The 18,147-nt window shown below is 53.4% G+C and overlaps 6 protein-coding genes across 6 annotated transcripts; 4 read left to right on the forward strand and 2 right to left on the reverse strand.

The window, feature by feature from the left end:
* Window positions 1-355: 355 nt before the first annotated feature.
* Window positions 356-2,384, forward strand: J4E93_002737 (uncharacterized protein; the record flags this gene model as incomplete). The annotated part of the gene is made up of 2 exons (XM_049340678.1): window positions 356-2,224; window positions 2,274-2,384. 2 exons carry the CDS (start codon window positions 356-358, stop codon window positions 2,382-2,384), a joined length of 1,980 nt encoding a protein of 659 aa, XP_049201560.1.
* A 305-nt stretch (window positions 2,385-2,689) lies between these two features.
* Window positions 2,690-4,402, reverse strand: J4E93_002738 (uncharacterized protein; the record flags this gene model as incomplete). Its single annotated transcript, XM_049340679.1, has 3 exons — window positions 2,690-3,674; window positions 3,731-4,111; window positions 4,167-4,402. The coding sequence occupies 3 exons, from the start codon at window positions 4,400-4,402 to the stop codon at window positions 2,690-2,692; spliced, it is 1,602 nt and encodes a 533-aa protein (XP_049201561.1).
* A 1,306-nt stretch (window positions 4,403-5,708) lies between these two features.
* J4E93_002739 (uncharacterized protein) lies at window positions 5,709-6,422 on the forward strand (the record flags this gene model as incomplete). Its single annotated transcript, XM_049340680.1, has 1 exon — window positions 5,709-6,422. The coding sequence occupies one exon, from the start codon at window positions 5,709-5,711 to the stop codon at window positions 6,420-6,422; it is 714 nt and encodes a 237-aa protein (XP_049201562.1).
* Window positions 6,423-6,576: 154 nt separating this feature from the next.
* PTR8 (transcription factor TFIIH complex ERCC-3 subunit) lies at window positions 6,577-8,991 on the reverse strand (the record flags this gene model as incomplete). The annotated part of the gene is made up of 1 exon (XM_049340681.1): window positions 6,577-8,991. The coding sequence occupies one exon, from the start codon at window positions 8,989-8,991 to the stop codon at window positions 6,577-6,579; it is 2,415 nt and encodes an 804-aa protein (XP_049201563.1).
* A 476-nt stretch (window positions 8,992-9,467) lies between these two features.
* On the forward strand, window positions 9,468-11,918 carry J4E93_002741 (uncharacterized protein; the record flags this gene model as incomplete). Its single annotated transcript, XM_049340682.1, has 6 exons — window positions 9,468-9,563; window positions 9,622-10,335; window positions 10,381-10,623; window positions 10,672-11,025; window positions 11,070-11,313; window positions 11,362-11,918. 6 exons carry the CDS (start codon window positions 9,468-9,470, stop codon window positions 11,916-11,918), a joined length of 2,208 nt encoding a protein of 735 aa, XP_049201564.1.
* Window positions 11,919-16,465: 4,547 nt separating this feature from the next.
* J4E93_002742 (uncharacterized protein) lies at window positions 16,466-18,064 on the forward strand (the record flags this gene model as incomplete). The annotated part of the gene is made up of 1 exon (XM_049340683.1): window positions 16,466-18,064. The coding sequence occupies one exon, from the start codon at window positions 16,466-16,468 to the stop codon at window positions 18,062-18,064; it is 1,599 nt and encodes a 532-aa protein (XP_049201565.1).
* Between the last annotated feature and the right edge of the window lie 83 nt (window positions 18,065-18,147).

Consider the following 18,147-nt stretch of genomic DNA (forward strand, 5'->3'; position numbering starts at 1 on the left):
CAGCCTCAGCCGACGATATCCTGCAAAGACCACTCGGCCTTGAACCTGCCGCAACCGCCGAATGGTCATAATCGTGCAGGTTAGAGTCACGACGTGCGCCCTTTACTGCCGCTTGTCATGTATCTAAGCCAGGGCGGAAGCTAACACTATTTTCGCTTGCAGCTGCCGCATTAGACCATGCATACGAATTCTGTCGGCCAATGCAATGTCATATGCGAGGGCCCATATCAGTCATTCCCCACTCTTTGACTTTCTGGTAGTCCTGCCCTCTATATTTCTTCGTTCTTCTTTCACCAACATATTTATGAGTGGGTGGCGGATCTGATCTTGGATTCGCGCTTCAAACCCATCAGCAATGGCGCCACCGACAATACCAGCAGAACATTCTGTCAATGATTTCGCAAACGATGTCGCATCTCAAATGGAGGGCTTCACTCAATCACAGGGTATAGCAGAAGAGGCTATTGCACGAGATCGCGAGGAAGACGAGTCTGCATCGGAGGATGACGATGATTCTTCCTCGGGTTCGGATACTATTCGGCAGCAATATTCCATGATAAATTCTTATCGCCGGCCTTCCTGGGTCAACCCAGGATCACGATCTACCGCCATAATATCTTCCAGCGTACCCGAAAGGAGTCATCTACCAACGTCATGGAAGAAACACAGTCATCTGTCGAAGAAAGAGAGGGAGATCGTGCGAGACGAAGAGCGGAGTCTGCTCCGCGACAACCATCTGATTCCGCCCAAGCATCCAAGAGCTGGAAGCGAGGGACCCTTTGATCGAGTGCGATCTAGAATGTCAATTTCAGGACTGCGAAAAGTCAAGAGCACCCCAGACGAGGAAAGCGCAGTCGAATCACCCTCCGAGCGAACAGCGCTATTGGGGCCATCTGAAGGTGATCCAAGCCAACCATACGGGGGGTTGGATTCACCGAAGACGATCAACAAGAAATGGAATGAGGCGGTTGCAGCGGGAAAGATCAACACGAGCTGGCAGCGGGAAGCAAAAGTCTTGACCAAGAGTTCGGCACCGCTCATCTTGACATTCCTACTACAGTATAGCTTGCCGGTAGCGAGTATCTTCACCGTCGGACACATTGGCAAAACCGAACTAGGAGCTGTGAGTCTGGCGAGTATGACTGCTTCGATAACGGGCTATGCAGTATATCAGGGTCTAGCAACTTCGCTCGATACGCTCTGTGCACAAGCATATGGCTCGGGGCGTCCCCATCTCGTTGGTCTCCAATTGCAACGCATGTTGTACTTTCTCCTTCTGATCACCATCCCGATATCGCTCATATGGGCTTTCGGTACACAGATCCTCTCCCTCATCGTTCCGGAGAAGGAGACGGCACGCTTAGCCGGACTGTACTTGAAGGTTCTCATATTCGGAGCGCCCGGCTATGCGGCGTTCGAAAGCGGAAAACGCTATGTACAGGCGCAAGGTATCTTCAGCGCGACCATGTACATTCTCCTCATTTGCGCGCCACTAAACGCTTTCCTCAACTGGTTCATGGTGTGGCATCTTGGCTGGGGATTCATTGGCGCACCCATTGCTGTTTCCATCACAGAGAACGTCCTTCCTCTGCTTTTGTTTCTCTACGTCAGGTTCATCGACGGATACCAATGCTGGGGTGGTTTCGATCGACGAGCGCTCAGGAACTGGATGCCAATGGTGAAGCTTGCGCTTCCCGGGTTGATCATGGTGCTTGCCGAGTTTTTGGCTTTCGAGATCTTGACGTTGAGCTCATCGTGGCTTGGCCCAACTGAACTTGCGGCGCAATCTGTGCTTGGCTCGATTACCGGTATCACCTTTCAAATACCGTTTCCCATGAGCGTGGCAGCGTCCACGCGCATCGCTAACCTCATCGGCGCTACTCTGGCAGTTCCAGCGAAGACAGCAGCCAAGGTGGCCGTGTTTGCCTCGGTCCTTGTCGGCATCTTCAACCTACTACTACTTTCGCTTCTTCGTGAGGCTATTCCTCGTCTCTTTACACCAGACGAGGAAGTCATAGATATGGTCGCGAAACTCTTGCCACTGTGCGCGACTTTCCAGGTCTTCGATGCGCTAGCCGCCAACTGTAACGGTATCCTGCGTGGTTTGGGAAGGCAAGAGATTGGTGGCTATGTTGGATTATTCGCCTACTATGTCGTTGGTATCCCGATCAGCTTTGGCACCGGGTTTGGATCTCCACATTGGGGTCTGTACGGGCTTTGGAGTGTAAGTTTCACCGCTGAAACCTAAATCAAAATCTACTAACGTCTCACAGGGACCTGCGATTGCTCTTGGCATAGTCGCTGCCATCGAAGGTGTATTCATATGGCGGACAAGCTGGGATAAAGCAGTTGAAGATGCGAAGGTGCGGAATGCTGCAAATTAGGAGTGGCCGTATCCGACGATGAGCGTATCACTGCATAACCCTAGTGTTCAAGGATGAACGAAAATGAGAAATTGCATTGATGTCATGTGTCTTCATGGCGTGTCTAGCGCTGGTTTACATGCTTCTAAGTAATACATGGGGTGAAATGAATGGTGGTATGCTTGGAGATTTATATTGCCGAATACGAGTGAGTGACTGGATTGTGTCTCCTTGCAATGGTGGTGTAAACTTCGGTAATGACTGCTGTCTACCTTTCGCCTCCTACGGTTTGTCTGAAACGTTCCGTTTCTTTATTGGCTCCGCGCTCAGTCAAGAAGCTTCTGGGCCCATGGTGCACTCTCATACCAAGCGCGAATCTTCTTGCCGAAGACATAGAGTGGAAGTGCAGCTCCCGTAACAATAGCAGCGGCCGAAGCTAGAGTTCCGAAGACTGCCATAGGTCCAGCAGTGTCAAGCCAGCCAATCATCGGAGTGATACCGACAGTGACAGCACCGGCAGAGATCATGTTGATAGAAGAGAAAGCTTGAGCAGAATGCTCGGGGTGACAGTCGATGACGTATGCGATGGCAATCTGCACGCCGGCAACACTGCCAACGTTGGTGACTGTCATCCAGACGAGGATCCAGACCAGGGGCAGACTGTTCTGGAAAGAAGCACCCAGACCAATCAAGCCGACCATGGTGATTGGGGTCGAAAGCAAGAGGAGTACGAGACGGAACTCTGGCTCGACCATGCCTTTGGTGGTACCGTTGTGGCGTGCCATCAGACCAACCGAAGCGTCAGACATCCAGCCGAAAAACGGCCCAGACAGTAGACCGACCACGAAAAGAGGCAGGTTGGTCAGACCGATCTGACTGGGGGTCAAATCGTATGGAGGAGATGACAACAGAATTGACATGAAGGTGGACATGCCAGCCAGGAACAGGAATACTGTGGTGTTGAGAAAGCAGCTGTAGAAGACGATGGGCGAACTGACGAGGCCAAGAGGTTTAATGATACCCTTGAAGAACGACTTCTCTGAAAGTCGGCCGCGAGACAGAGCTAGCTTCTCGTTGTATGTCTGTCTTGCAGGTCGAACGGAGGACTTGAGATCTTCCTCATCCCATTCTGCGCTGAGCTTATCGGCGGGCACGTGAATTGTTGTGACGTCGTCCGTCTTACGGTTGAAATAGGCCGACTCGAATATCGTTAGGTAGAATACAGGGATCAGCGCTGAGTAGATGAGGGCGGTGATGAGGAAATTGGCGGAAACTCCAAATGCGTCAGTGACGAAGCCAGCAATGATTTGACTAAAAGAAGCTTTTGTCAGCAGCTAGAGAGATCACGAGTTACTGTTATAACTCACCCAACTTGAGCTCCAGAGTTCAGCATGAGATTCCACACCGCGATAGATCGACCTCGTTGGTGAACAAAGAATATGTCGCTGATCGTTGCGGTAAGGAGGGTGAACAAAGGTGCAGATAGGAGGCCACCAACCGTCCGAGCGACGGCTAGCATGGGGAATGTTGAAGAAAGGTAAGCCGCAAAGTTGGCCAGCGCAAGCAGTATGACGCTCCAGATGTAGAACGGTCTTCGCCCCCAAACATCCGTCCCGGCAACCGTGACGAAGGCTGCGGCTGAAGTCCAGAATGTTGGTGCTGTAAGAAGCCATGTCGACACATCGCCCTCATTGCTTTTAATCTGCTCGGTAAGAGGTTCCAAGCCTGGGGTAAGCATAGTCGTGGTTCTATGGTGGATGAGCATAAGCATTGGCGATTGCAATCTGCATGGAAGAGACTTACGCGTTCGTGACTGCAGAACCGAAAGCGAGGATAAGCAGATGGATGCATTTCCACTTCAAACTCCAGTTCAGAGGGTCATTTGGGTCATCGGACGGTTGCGGGGAGAGTACAGTGCCTCCGTTCCTCTTGGAGGTATCGAGTTCGGGTACCTTGTCGTCGCTCGTATCCTTGACCCCTAATCTAGAGGTACCCCGAGGAAATGCTGACCGCCTGCTTTCCAATACACCCCAACCCATGATGACCGGCTTTGATGTTCAGATGGAGTTAATGCGGAAGGGACGGCCCGCGTCTCTTGAGGATCAAATGCGAAAGGTAGCGAAAAGAAGAGAAAATGCCGTCCAGCGGTTTGCCAATACCAGCAGGCGACGAAGCGAAAAAAAGTGCAAGTAGAGAGAGGTGAAGGAGAAGTCGAGAACCAGTCTACAGAACAAAATACAAATCGCTAACCACCATGATATATATCCATCACCATATCGTGCACTGCCCAGCCGGACGTTTTTCACGATCAGCAAACACGTTACGCATCCGACAGGTCGGGTTAGGCATAACTCGGCCGTTCGTGACGCTGCGACATGTCGCAGAGGAGTCTCACAAACATTTCGAGAACAACACGCGTGAGCCCTACTTAAGTCGTCCCTAAACTGGCATTGATCTGGGTCTTTGGACGTGCGCCTGGCGTGGTGCCTGACGCGTTATGGGGTTTAAGGCGTTTCGAGTCGCTGGGGAAGATCAGGAAAGAACGTTGGGATTGAGAAGTCCGAATGTCCGTAAGTGCCAAGCCTTGAAAGTCCGAAAGTGCGGGGAGGCGCGCCACCGCATCGACGCCACGATTCGCTCAACGCTCAAGCTTGGCTGTCTCGCTCTATCATGCTAACAGTCGAGCATTACAAAGCGCAAACGTTCTTTGTCCTATGTGCAGAGGTTCTGATACTACACGCAGGTACTGTAGGCGGCTACTATCTTGAGGATGCTGCCCTCAGGTATCTGCGTCGCGGGAGCTAGGTGGCCAAGGGACGTTGATAACACGGACTAGAGTGCGTAAAGACTACTTTTCGAAAGCTAAGGCTGAGGATGCGGGGTCGCGCCACAATTCGTCTTTAGAAAAGAAGATTCCAGCCCTGGCTCCTTCAAGATACCCTGTGTCATATCAGTCGGCATTTTGAAACAAGCCAAATGTCTTGCCCCGCTCGCCTGTATCCCTTGCGCAAACCTCGAAATCATCGCGTTCCCATCCCTCGATGGAAACTTAGCCTGCCCACCGATGTGGAACAAGTCTTCGCATCATACGTTGGTATCGAGCAGCATGAGGACAGCGCCGCAGCTGCTCAGGCAAAAGAAGAAGGCGTCTGTGCTGTTCAGCAATGGCTCGGTCAAAATGACGCCCCAGAAGCAGTAGAAGCATTCACTACGCTAGACAATTACAGTCGCACCGAAGGGATTGTGTGGGTGTGCTATTGGAGCGATGAAGCCAGGCGCAATCGTGCCATGAAGTCATTAGACCTGAGAAGCATACATCAGTATATAGCCACCGCTGGTCGGCCAATGATCGGGCTGTGGCATGAAGGCTTCAAGACATCAGTATCGCGCCTCGAAACCAACTATTCTGGTCTTGACTATCTTCCCGGTCTAGCAAGACTACCTGGAGCCAGCACCGAAGAACACAACCTAAGCACGTACTGGGGAGCAGCCCGAGATCGCATTCCAGATTCCGCACAGGATCTCTTCCCTCGAGCGGCTGATATGCAGCGTCCAAATCCAACTCCAAGCGGTATAGGCCAACACTTGACTGGCACCAATCACGAGAACATGGTCCACATACGCTCCGGTCAGTATTGGGAAAACTGCGGTAAAGAAGAAGCAGGCTCGTACGAACAGAAGCTCGAGCCGACATTGCAGCAAGGTCTCAAATATCTACATGAGAATTCAACGGAGACTGGAGCTCTTAGTATCCAATATCTCCGTAATGGGGATGTAACTTCGCCCTGCGGTAATAAGGAAGAGCGAAAGGAATCGTGCGGCGCGGGTTTCTTCGCCAACCTCGAAGATCTAGAGCATTGGGCCAAAAGCCACGCGTCGCATCTGAAGATCTATGGTGGTGCGCTTGCACATTACAAGGCTTTTGGAGACGAGAGGAAGTTCCGTACATGGCACGAGGTATGTGTCATCAATGAGGGTGACGCTATGTTTGAGTATGTGAATTGCTCGCCTGAGACAGGTGTTATCTCATCCGTACCACTTCAGAGCGGCACAATGTAAAGCTCCATGTATACTCTCAATGGATAGTGCTCCGACTGTTCAATTTTCCAACCACAAGCACCACGCGGTTGGACAACTCCGAAAATAGTACCCCGCAATGACAACGCCATAGCAATGCAAAACGTGATATACACGCACCATGGTATCGTACACATTATTTCTTGGCTCCAGACCTAGCCAGCTTTCGCATAAAGGCATTCTGGACACCCTTGGTCCCCTTGAGCTCCTTGTTTCTGCTCTTGTTGACCTCCATGTAGGCCATGGTCTGGCCACCGGACAACTCGGATAGCGTACCTGCTGCTCGCCTCACACCATTCTTCTTCTTGTTGCCCTTGTTGGAGGCGTACTTAGTGCCGAAAGCATCACCCTCAATCCTCTCTTCCTTTGCGTCTTCTTCGCGGGCGAGGAGGACGTCCATCAGTAGCTCTCGTCGCTCTTGCGGTGTTGCAAACGCCAGTTGTGAGAAGTTCTCTAGTCCTTCGAGACGAGTGATGACTTTGAAGGCATAACCTTGGTCGACAAGGAAGGCTTGTCGCTTCGACGAATAGTACATCTCGTCGGTGTCTTTCGAGACAAGGGAATAGAAGAATGCGTTAAAACCTTCATCGTTCCTGCGCTTCGCCCTCAGAATTCTGCCCAAGCGCTGCGCTTCTTGACGACGGGAACCGTAGTGGGAAGAGATCTGAATGAGACATGTCGCCTCAGGTAGATCGAGACTAGTGTCACCAATCTTGGACAGGAAAATGGTATTGACAAGCTCATTGTGTTGAAAGTTCTCCAAAATACGGAGACGTTCTTGTTGAGGTGTTGCACCGTAGATGTATGCCTTGCCCAGTTTTCGTGAGTACTTCTCTAATGCGTAAACATTATCAGAGAAAACAATGATCTTGTCGCCTCGTGACTCATGGTAATTGATCAAGAACTGGCAGGCTTGGAACTTCTTGGGGTTCATGATGGAAAGCAGTGCACGTTTTTGCAGGGACGATGGCTTGAGCCACTCGGTGTAAAACTCGGGTGTCATCTGGCACCAGACTTCAGCGCACTGAACCTTGGCGATATGACCTTGTTCCGAAAGCTCTTGCCAGTTAGCTTCGTACAATTTGGGTCCAATCAAAAAGTTAAGGTCATCGATCTTGTCATCTTCTCGCAGCAGTGTAGCAGTAAGACCAAGTTTCGCGTGTGATGCGATCTCGTAGGTGACCTTCTTGAAGATGTTGGCGGGTACAACGTGCACCTCGTCGGCAATCAGCAGACCCCATTCTCTCTCACGGATGAACTGCATGACCTTTTCAGCATCATGCGAACGCTTCCTAGCGTTGCTGATCATAGAATAAGTGCTGATAATGATACCGGCCTGGCGGGGAAACCTGGTCTTGTTATCGGCAGTGAAGACAGCAACGTCCTCTGGGTTGATGTTGGACCATTTGATGAATTCGGCTCGCCATTGCACAACAGACATGGCGCTCGTGCACAGGACGATGACGGATTTCTTGACACCACAGGCAGCTGTGATGCCAACCAAAGTCTTACCTGCACCACAAGGTAACACGATGATGCCCGATCGCGCTCGAGAGTTGGAGAACATCTTACTCAAAGCCTTTTCCTGGTAGTATCTTATCTGCGCGTGGGGTTTGAGATCGATTTCGAGGTTCGGGTTGGTATCGTCGTTATTGAAGTCGTATTCCTCCGTGAGCGGCAGACCGATGCTCCGACAGCGCTTGACGACCTTTTCGCGCTCTTCGCTCCTGATCTGGAAAGAGTGCACTTGGGCTACTTCGTCATCGTCATCGTCTTCTCGGAGTGTGGCAATCATATCGCTTGGTGGCGGATTCTGTACAGCCTCGGGCTGTTGCTGCTGTGCCATGTTGTTCGCACCGGCAGCGAGCTTTGTACCCGGGATAGCCATCTGACCAATCTTGGGGGCGGCCTCCTTGATGAGGCCGTCTGTTGAATCTGCCCGACACTCGGCAACTACAGGATCGCGTAGAAGCTTCTGTAGTATAGTAGGGTCCTCGCTCTCAATGTACGACAATGTCTTCTTCAGCACGATTTTGGCCTTGCCGAAGGCGGAGGTGGATTTTTCGACGAATTGCATGATGGCGGGGGAGAGAGCTGTCTTGGAATAGCGGTCGAGTTTGTCTATAATCTCCTGCTTGGAATGTCCAACACTGACGGCGGCGAAGAGGCTGTGGGTGGTAAGCTGGTACTCATGCATCTTGGAGACACGCGATTGCGGCTCGGCGATGTTGATCAAAAAGTCCTGGGCCTCATCGAAGAGGGGATGGAAGGACTCGAGGATGATGCCGCCCGCGTCGTTGACCCAGAGCGGGCGATGGTGGTGGTCAGGCTTCAGTTCCGCACTCCATTGGTCTGACTTCCTGAAGAGATCGGCCGCTGCGTCTCTGACCCTACCAGCGCGCGCTCGCTTTGTCATGGCCTTGACGTCGAACTCCTCTTTGAGCTGGTCGAACGTCTCCTGGTCACTCATGGGGCCCTCATCGTTATCGTCCCAGCCATCCTCGGCCTCTGCGTCTGCTGCCGTCTGCGCGAGCTTGCGCTTGGGTGGCATCGTGGCGGCCGCCTGCTGCTGAAAGACGAATCCTCCTTATATATCTCTGTAGTATACGGGTGCGAGAATATGCGGGTGGTGGGAGCGACAAGATATCGACGGGTGGTATGAATGTGCAGCGGTCGCAGGTGAAGTGTCGGTGGCGGAGGCAGCAGGCACAGGGAAAGAAAGGCGCCGCGGTGATTATGTAATGACGTGTGGCACCTGCATTCGCGTCTGGACCCAAATGTAACCTCTGAACGGTGACTGGGCGTGGAGCAGACGATGACTGTGCCGATCTGAGAAGACGACGAAGATAAAGTCGACTGGGTGGTGAGTCTGAACTGGTAACGCGCCCAGACGCGAAAGCATGTGAATAGCCGGCGTTTGTTCGGGGGCGCTGCCGACGTCACTCTCGGCGAGGCTGCTCTCACCACATCTACTGTGTCAATCTACCGCACACAGAATGCGCACATGACGCCGTGACATGCTTGCCAATGGGTGCTTCCGACTCGAAACTGTCCTTCAAGCAGGGCGTCTTCCGCCTGTCTGAGCCCAAGCAGATCCCCGCCGACGACGCCTATTGGACTGGCGTATGCTCTGCCCTGCCCTCTGCTCTCTGTGCTGTTGCTGTACTGACGACGGCGCCAGTTCTGGGAGCTGCCCGAGTCGACGGAAGATGTCTTCTCGCTCTTCTCGCCCGCGGATATTCGCCGCACCCGCGATAACAACCTCGCCAATCTCGAGACCCTCATACTCGCCGTCACCTCGCGCCTCATAGTCCTGCGCAACCACCCCTCCTTCCCCGACCCTGAGCTGGCCCCGGAGCGCGACGCCCTCAACTGCATACGGGTCCTCACGCGACTGCTGCCCTTCTTGTATGAAGCCGACCACCTCGAGACATGGGAGGACCAATTCTTCTGGGCCGCGCGGCGGAAGCGCAGTCGGCGGGGCCAGCTGGTGCGAAGCGAGATCATCTTCGACGAGGCCGACCCAGAGCAGACGCCCACCGAGAAGGAGCCTGAGTTCGAAAAAGCCAAGCCACTGGCCGAGGAGATCATCGACACGCTGATTGACCTGCTCTTCTTCTCCGACTTCACCCTCCCCAAAGTCGCGGCTGGCAAGAACAAGGTCTCGTATGCGATATGGCAGAGCGGCGTTGGCTGCAACACACCTGTCGCTTCGACCAAGGAGTTCGAGAGCAACAGGACCGAAATCCTGCGTTTGCTGCTTACCCTGGCTAGCAAGTCCATGTACATGTCGGCCGGTGTGCTACCAGTCAAGGGCGTAAAGGCCATCACCTACATTGCGACGTGTCCCGACAAGCAGGTCGTTCTGTCCGTGCTTTGCTCGCTGCTCAATACCGTGAGTGCCTCCATAGCCTCTGTTATTCACTACTGATTCTCGCAGACCCTCAAATACAACCCCGCAACATGGCGCGTGCCATACGACCACGTCGTCTTCAAGGACCAGCGACAGGTCCTGGTTACCTATTGTTTACAGTTACTCCTCGTTCTCGTTCTGTACCCTATACCCGAGTCTGGCAACGGCCCAGCGCCAAAGAACTTCTTCCGCCATTTCCTCGGTCGTCTGCACCGTCCCCAAGATTTCCAGTTCTTGGTTGATGGCATGACGAGAATACTGAATCAGCCGGTATGCAACATATCCAATATGCTGTTTTCTCTCGCTGATACAGACTAGCTTCAAGCCAATACCTCCTATCTACCTGGTAGCCACAAGTCACTGACCTGGGCACCCGAAATGATCATGCTCTTTTGGGAGGCACTGCAGTGCAATAAGCGCTTCCGCTCCTTCATCATTGACACCGATAGGGCCCACGACTTCGTCGTATTGGTGCTCTACTATGCCATTGATCAGCGGAACGATCTGTCAAAGCAGGGTCTCGTGCGCATGTGCATCTTCGTGCTCCAGACGTTGAGTGTCGAGCCGCAGTTTGGCAAGAGCCTCAACAAGACGTTCGAAGGACAAGAGTCGCTTCCAGCTAGCATACGCATACCCAACTTCCACGGTACATACGCCGACTACGTCATCACGGTATGTATCACTATTAAGATCAATACGTATGCTGATTGTGCTAGTCTATATATACCCTACTCACCACTGGCAAAGGCAGGCTAGACGCCATCTACCCTGCTTTGCTCGCAATCCTCAACAATATCGCGGCTTACGTTCAGAACATCGGACGCGCCTCGAGTTCTAAACTGCTCCAACTCTTCGCGTCCATGTCATCCCCTAGCTTTTTATTTGCGAACGAGAATAACCACACCCTTCTGCAATCACTGTTGGAAGTTCTCAACGCTATGATTGAGCATCAATACCCACGTAAGATGAGCAAACCTAGCTCTCTTTTACATATCTAACTGTCTGTAGACAACCCAAACCTGGTGTACGCTATCGTGAGATCGCGGAAGAGGTTCCAGGCACTGCGAGATTTCACGTTGGAGAGCGGACAAGAAGAAATCGAGCGTCAGAACCAGCAACGTAAAGAAGGCGGCGAAGATCTAACACGGACTAGTTCCATCGACAGTCTTCGAAGTCCAACGGTAGCTCGCACACCTACTTTAGGCAATGTACCGGAAGAGGACAGTGCTTTCGCTATCGGCGATGACGATGACTCGGACGCAGAAGATGCACGTCCCTCAGAGCCATCAAGATCCCCCGTCCCGTCACAGTCAGGCGCTTCGAGAAGCGCGTCGAGGAGTGCGTCCATAGCCTCGTCGATAGACGACTCTGTTCCGCTCCAAGTACGGGGCATGTCGGAAAAGGCAAGGGGCAAGATGCCAGTAGGCCAGCCTGCCTTCTCCCGGCAGAACAGTATGACTAGTCTACATAGTCTGGCGACGGGTCCAGCCTTGGCCACTAATGAGTTCTTTACTCCCTCCGTTCCATGGGTAAGTATGTGCTGTACAGACCACAAGCTTTACTGACATCTGTAGTTGGAAGGATGGCTTTCAGAACTACCGATGCACACTATTCTCATGCTGATATCGGAACTCGGTCCCAAGATGCCTAGCTCGGGCAGCGCCAATGACACGGCCGCAGCGTTGAAAACTATACGCGAGACCGAGGTGCGTGGAATTGAGCCTTCGCCTATTAGAGTGCACCTCTTCGAGTGGTCGGCGTTATCTCTGGGATGGTATGAATCGCTACTCTGGGGATTCGTCTTCGCAGCCGAGATGGTCGTAGCCAAGGGTACTGCCGGGGTGTGGAACAACACTAGCATAAGGTTGTTCAAGGTTCAAGAAGCTGCGGCCACAGCGCCTTCACTTCTGCAGCCAAGAGGGGCTGTAGATGCAGTCGGGACTAATCTCGTGCAGCGAATTGGCTCCCTCAATCTACGCGGAGTTGCAACCCCAAGCGCGCAACGCTCCCCAACGAGCAGCGGTAATGCCGGCGCCAACACAGTTAGAGACGTGTAACAAATGTCACGACAATGTTATTTCAGCCACATGGCAAATATTGGCCACAACTTCCATCGTGTTCGAGAAGGGTCATAGCATCGCGCATGCTCATTGGTGTGCCTGGCATGCGGGTTAGGCCTTTTTTCCTAATCAGACCCTGACGTTTGCCGATCACTTTGGCTCGACTGCACAGCCACAACACTCGCCACATCTTGGTGCGCTAGAGATTGACAGCCAACAACAAGGGAAGGAGGTCTACAAGCGACCCTAGATTCGTTTCATGGCTCTACAATGAAGCGTAACGCGCAAGCTCCAGGCTGTTCTGACGTGCCTTAGGACGATCTTATCTTGATGTGCGTTCGCGACGGACGAAAGTGTTAATCATGGGGTACCTCCACTTATGTAGTGCTGCCGCAATCCGATAGTGTACATTATACTTTTTTGCATTAATCTCCGCGTCTTGATACTTTGGTAGCGAACTGCCGTGGAAAACCTCCGGCCGCTGTGTACAGACGCGACGTTTTGACAGAGATAGGACATACATGACAGGTACTTACAGTTGCGCCCTACCAAACCAGCACTGCGACTGGCACTAACGAACAAAAAAGACTCACTCCAATACCCGATCTAAGTCTGCAATCATGGCCACATCCGCACCTCACGATGATGAAGCCATCACCACGTATAGCATGCACGTGCGTGTCTCCTCACTGCCCACCCATCACCGAGCCGAGAGGTCTAACCGAAAAGCAGGTCTCCGCCAAATACTTGGAGCTCACCAAGAAGAAGCTAGAGTTGACGCGTCTACCGCGTGAACTGGAATTGCCGGACGAGAGGGTATGGGAGCAAGGAACACCGAAGAGTGTGCTTGAGCCGCTCTTGGACTTTTGGTATGTTTTCTCTTTCTTCTTTACGAGACCTTCACGAATACTAAAATTCAAGCAGGCTCGAAGGATACGACTGGCGCGCCGCCGAATCACGCTTCAATTCGACTCTCCCTCAATACCGCACCACCATCACCATACCCTCCTCCATCACCTCCACTGATGCCACGCAATCGCTTCGTATACACTTCGTACACAAGCGATCTAAACACCCCAACGCCATTCCATTGCTTCTCTGCCACACATGGCCGTCGTCCTTTATCGAGGTACAACGCGTCATCGATGGGCTGACGCATCCACACTCTCTGCCAGGTCATGCGGACAGTGCACAGCAGGCTTTTCATGTTGTGGCGCCGAGCATACCAGGGTTTGGGTTTAGTGATGCGAGTATGGAAGAAGGCTTTGGGCTGCATGGGACAGCGGACGTATTCCAGAGGTTGATGGGGAGGTTGGGTTATACACAGTTCGTCGCTCATGGGACGGGGTGGTAAGTCGAATGTTTCTGTGGTCTTGACATTGGTTGCGTAGTTGCTAACGGATTTGCTAGGGGATTTGGTATATGTCGCGCTTTGGCATTAAAGTACCCAGAAAGCTGTCTGGCTGTGCATACTACAAATCCGTCGTTTGAAAAGCCGAAGTTGAAGAGCGGGCCGATGCGGTATCTCAAGTACCGAGTTGCGAAGCTGACGCGGGCAAAGGTGCCGTTGTTGAGCTTTGGATATATGCCGAATGAAGTGCAGACACCGTCGAAAGGTCTGAGTGGAAAGGATCCGGCAACACTGGATGCAGTATATGGCGGTGAGCCGCTGGGACCCACGCTGCATCGTCTCTACTCGCTTCGGCCGCAGACATTGGCCTTCTCTTTATGCGACTCACCTGTGGGATTGCTTGCAGCTCTGCTCGACGTCATACATACTAGAGATGTGCTGCCGCGTCCGCTCTCGTCGCGGCCCAGGAGTCCCTTTCTTTCACCGGTTGAGCTGGAGATGCAGCGTGGCGAGGAAGAGCAAGAGGAAGAGGAGGATGTACCTTCGAGATCTACGGGACAACCTGGAGGTGCGACGAGCCCAGATAGAGTCGACGGCGATAGGAGGAGTTATACGTGGAGTCCGACGGAGGTGCTAAACTTTACAATGTTGCAATGGTTACCAGGGCCTGAAGCGGTACGTTACCTTTTTTCATATATCTGACGCGCTTGTTATGGGGAGGTTGGGAGGTACTCGCCGCTGTTATGACGTCTCTTTGCCACCTGAAGATCTGCTGAGGCCCATCTTGGTCTACCCTTGAGCTCTTCGTGTGAAGTTCCTCACCGCTGACGTCTGACGACAAACAGGCCCTCCGCTGGCTCCGCCGCGCACACATCGACATGCAATCCCCCTCTTACCAACCCTTCACGTCCACACCCCTTGGCATCTCCACGTTCCTGCATCCTAACAGCAGCACCGCAACACCGCTGACGTGGGGTGCACGTTCCTGGGACATATCCTGGGTGAAGCGCCATGCCGGCCGCCCTGCAATGTTGCCAGGCTTCGAGGCACCAGATGCGCTAGTATTGGATCTGAGAGAATGTTTCGGGATGATGATCGATAGAGGGAAGCTGAAGTTGAAGATGCCTGAAAGGGAAGGTTAGGTGGTAATAAGTGTTGATTCAGGCTATAGATATATCAGGTTTGTTGTATGTGATTAAGCTGGAACAAAGACGGACGGGTGCGCCTGGTGTTTCGGCCCGTAGTAACAAGTACTGGGAGTATGCTTGCTTGTTGCAGGGGCTGTGCAGGTGCAATATGGCCTGGTGCCCTTATGGCGAGGTGTTATACATGTATACGCAGTTTGTGCGGTTATTATTTCGGGCAATACAATCAACGTGGCTATATTGGATGATGTGAGTTTTCGCTCAGCTTGTGGAATGTGGTTGTGCGCAGGGATGTAGGGCAGCTGCGTTAGAATTGGGATACTTTGACGAAGGAGATTGCGAAGGAGCATAGGCTATATGCCCATCGGGTTCTGATGGATGGCGTAAGGCTGTGCTGGTGAGATCAGGTACCATTGGTACGTACGTGTAAAGCCGTGATCATGTGCTGCTAATCCCGGCTGGGCGTAGTGTGTAATGGCAGAGGCAGCATGTTCCCTGATGTACATAGCAGCAGCCGATCATGGCAGCAGTGGCAGTCGGACCTATTCGCGTCTTGTGTCAGGCACATGGCGGGTGGCCGAGTCGGGTGAAATGGCAGACGGCGGGGCGCTCCAGCCAACTGGGACGGGCGGTGACGTCCTGATGCGAAAACACCGCACTCGTGAAAAATCGCTGTCGCGTGAAGGCCCGAAGCTTCTACGACGTCGCCCCAGCACCACACACGTCAAATTCGCCTAGTGAAGTTTGTATCCACTGCGCACAGTACGTCGCTCTCCTGACACTCTCCACACTTCCATCTCTCTCGCGCCTGCCGTGTGGGAATATAACCTCGTCACGTCCGCCCGCTCATTCACGCAGATTCTATCAGCGCCCAACGCCATTGCATTGACTCTCTGCTCAACGCTCCCCACCAAATCTACATCGTCACGCTGGCAGACCTACTCTCCTCCCTCTCCACCACTGCCTAGGCTTCAGTAGCCCGCAGACCGTCTATCGCCGCCCACCTCGGCTCTTCTATGCGTCGCGAGGACCTGGTACGCTTTCTGTCCAAGCCTGCGAAGTGAGTCGTTGTCTCCGCGAGAAGCAGTGTGCAAGACATCCCAACGGCCAGCGCTGACCTTTCACAGGCCTCGATAACACCCGCCACGCCCCTCCCTTCACCACCCACCATCGTACCCATTTAAAGCAGATCTCCTCGTCTGCTGGACCCGATACTTCCCCAGGGTATCGGAATCTGGTATCGCGAGGACCCCAACCACTGCCACCATTTCCCGGCGAAAGGCCTCGTTTATTCCCCTCAACGCCCGACCTCCCTAACATCGACTACGGTCGGTTACCCTCTCCTCCATAAACTGCTGCTGGCACACGCCAGCCTCGCCTACTCTTTGCGACCCGTGGGCCAATTCTTCTCAGGCGAGCACCGCATTGCTTGTCTGAGCGAGGTTGTGCTGCACATAGCTTCCTAGCTAGCCACCTCTCCAAGCTTCCGTACACACACGGTCACCAAACACACCTATCATACCTGTTCGTGCGCGCGACAGCCACACAGTCAAGAGATGGTCGCTACTGAGATTCCTCAGCACTACACTGCCTCGCCTTCGTCGCACATTGGCACCCCTCATTTGACCATCAACAAGGAGGCTACCATCGATCTCGACTCTACGAACTCGTTCGAGGGTCCTGAGAAGCTCTTGGAAGTATGGTTTAGCGCTTCCGCTACCGAGCTGCCTGGACAGGCCGGTCCAACCGGACTGAAGACGGTCTCGGCAGAGGTCTGGAAGGACATGCTCGATCTTGTCAATTGCAAGGTTCTCTCCGTCATCGAGTCTGAACATGTCGACGCTTACCTCTTGTCCGAGTCGAGCATGTTCGTCTTTCCCCACAAGGTCGTGCTCAAGACCTGCGGCACCACAACCCTCCTTTGGGGCCTCACCCGCATGCTAGAGATCGCTGCAGGGGTCGGCTTCCCCTACGTTGCCCCCAAGGCATCTGGCGTCGCGCCAGCCGCAACACCATACCGCGTGTTCTACAGCAGGAAGAACTACCTCTACCCTGATCAGCAGCGTGGACCCCACCGCAGCTGGCGTGATGAGGTTCGCTACCTTGACGACCGCTTCCAGGGTGGCAGTGCCTATATGATTGGCAAGATGAACGGCGAACATTGGTACCTCTACATCACCGGTCCAGACACCAGCCTCACTCCACCTCCCAGCCCTGGTGAGGAGAAGCTTGCGCCTGACACCGAGACCAAGTTCGTGAGCCACCCTCAACGCATGTTGCGTGAGCAGGCCACCGACGAAGAAGAGGACGAGACTCTGGAGATCCTGATGACCGACCTCGATGAGAAGAACGCCCGTCAGTTCTATCTAGAGGACGCAAGTGCGGTTGCGGAAGGTCGCTACATCCAGAGGGCCCGTGAGGCTCGCAAGAACGCCATCCAGTCCCTAGGTACCATTGCGGAAGAGAATGGCCACAGCGAGAGCCTCGGTGGCTCCACTGTCCTCAACTCCGCTGCCAATACCCACACCTCCGATGACAGCTTCGACGTGTTTGAGCAGACTTCTTCCGACCACTCTGGTTTCAACTCTGACGAGGAGCTTACTTTCCCCGAGGAGTTGACCACTGAGGGCCACACGCTCGGCACGGTCGTTTCTGAGCACTGTGGTCTGGCCGATGTTTACCCTACCTCCAAGTACCCCGACGCCCGCATCGACGCCTACTTGTTCACGCCCTGTGGCTTCTCTGCCAACGGTGTTATTCCCGCTCCAGGTGGTGCTCCCAACGGCTCCAAGAAGGGCTCTGATGCCACGCACTACTTCACCGTGCACGTCACGCCTGAGCCCCAGTGCTCCTACGCCTCGTTCGAGACCAACGTACCTGCCCGCCAGACTGGTAGAGAGACGGCCGACGTCGTCGAGCATGTCGTCGGCATCTTCAAGCCCGGCAGGTTCAGCGTCACTCTTTTCGAGGCTAAGCCTACTGCTGATGAGATGCCCGCCAAGAACATTGAGAAGGCGAAGAGGATGGAGACAATTGCGGGATACCGTCGCGTCGACCGCATTGTACATGACTTGGACGGCTACGATCTTGTCTTCCGATACTACGAGCGCGATGACTGGAAGGGTGGAAAGCCTCGACTTGGCGAGATCTTCTGAATGGGTCTGCGACGAAGTGGCCGTACACAGTAGTATGTTGCTTTGATTTTTTTGCGAGTATACTCATTTGGTATTTTGTACAG

This window comes from Alternaria ventricosa (genome assembly GCF_023758065.1).
Source record: "Alternaria ventricosa strain BMP 2768 chromosome Unknown scaffold_4, whole genome shotgun sequence".
Classification (NCBI taxonomy): domain Eukaryota; kingdom Fungi; phylum Ascomycota; class Dothideomycetes; order Pleosporales; family Pleosporaceae; genus Alternaria; species Alternaria ventricosa.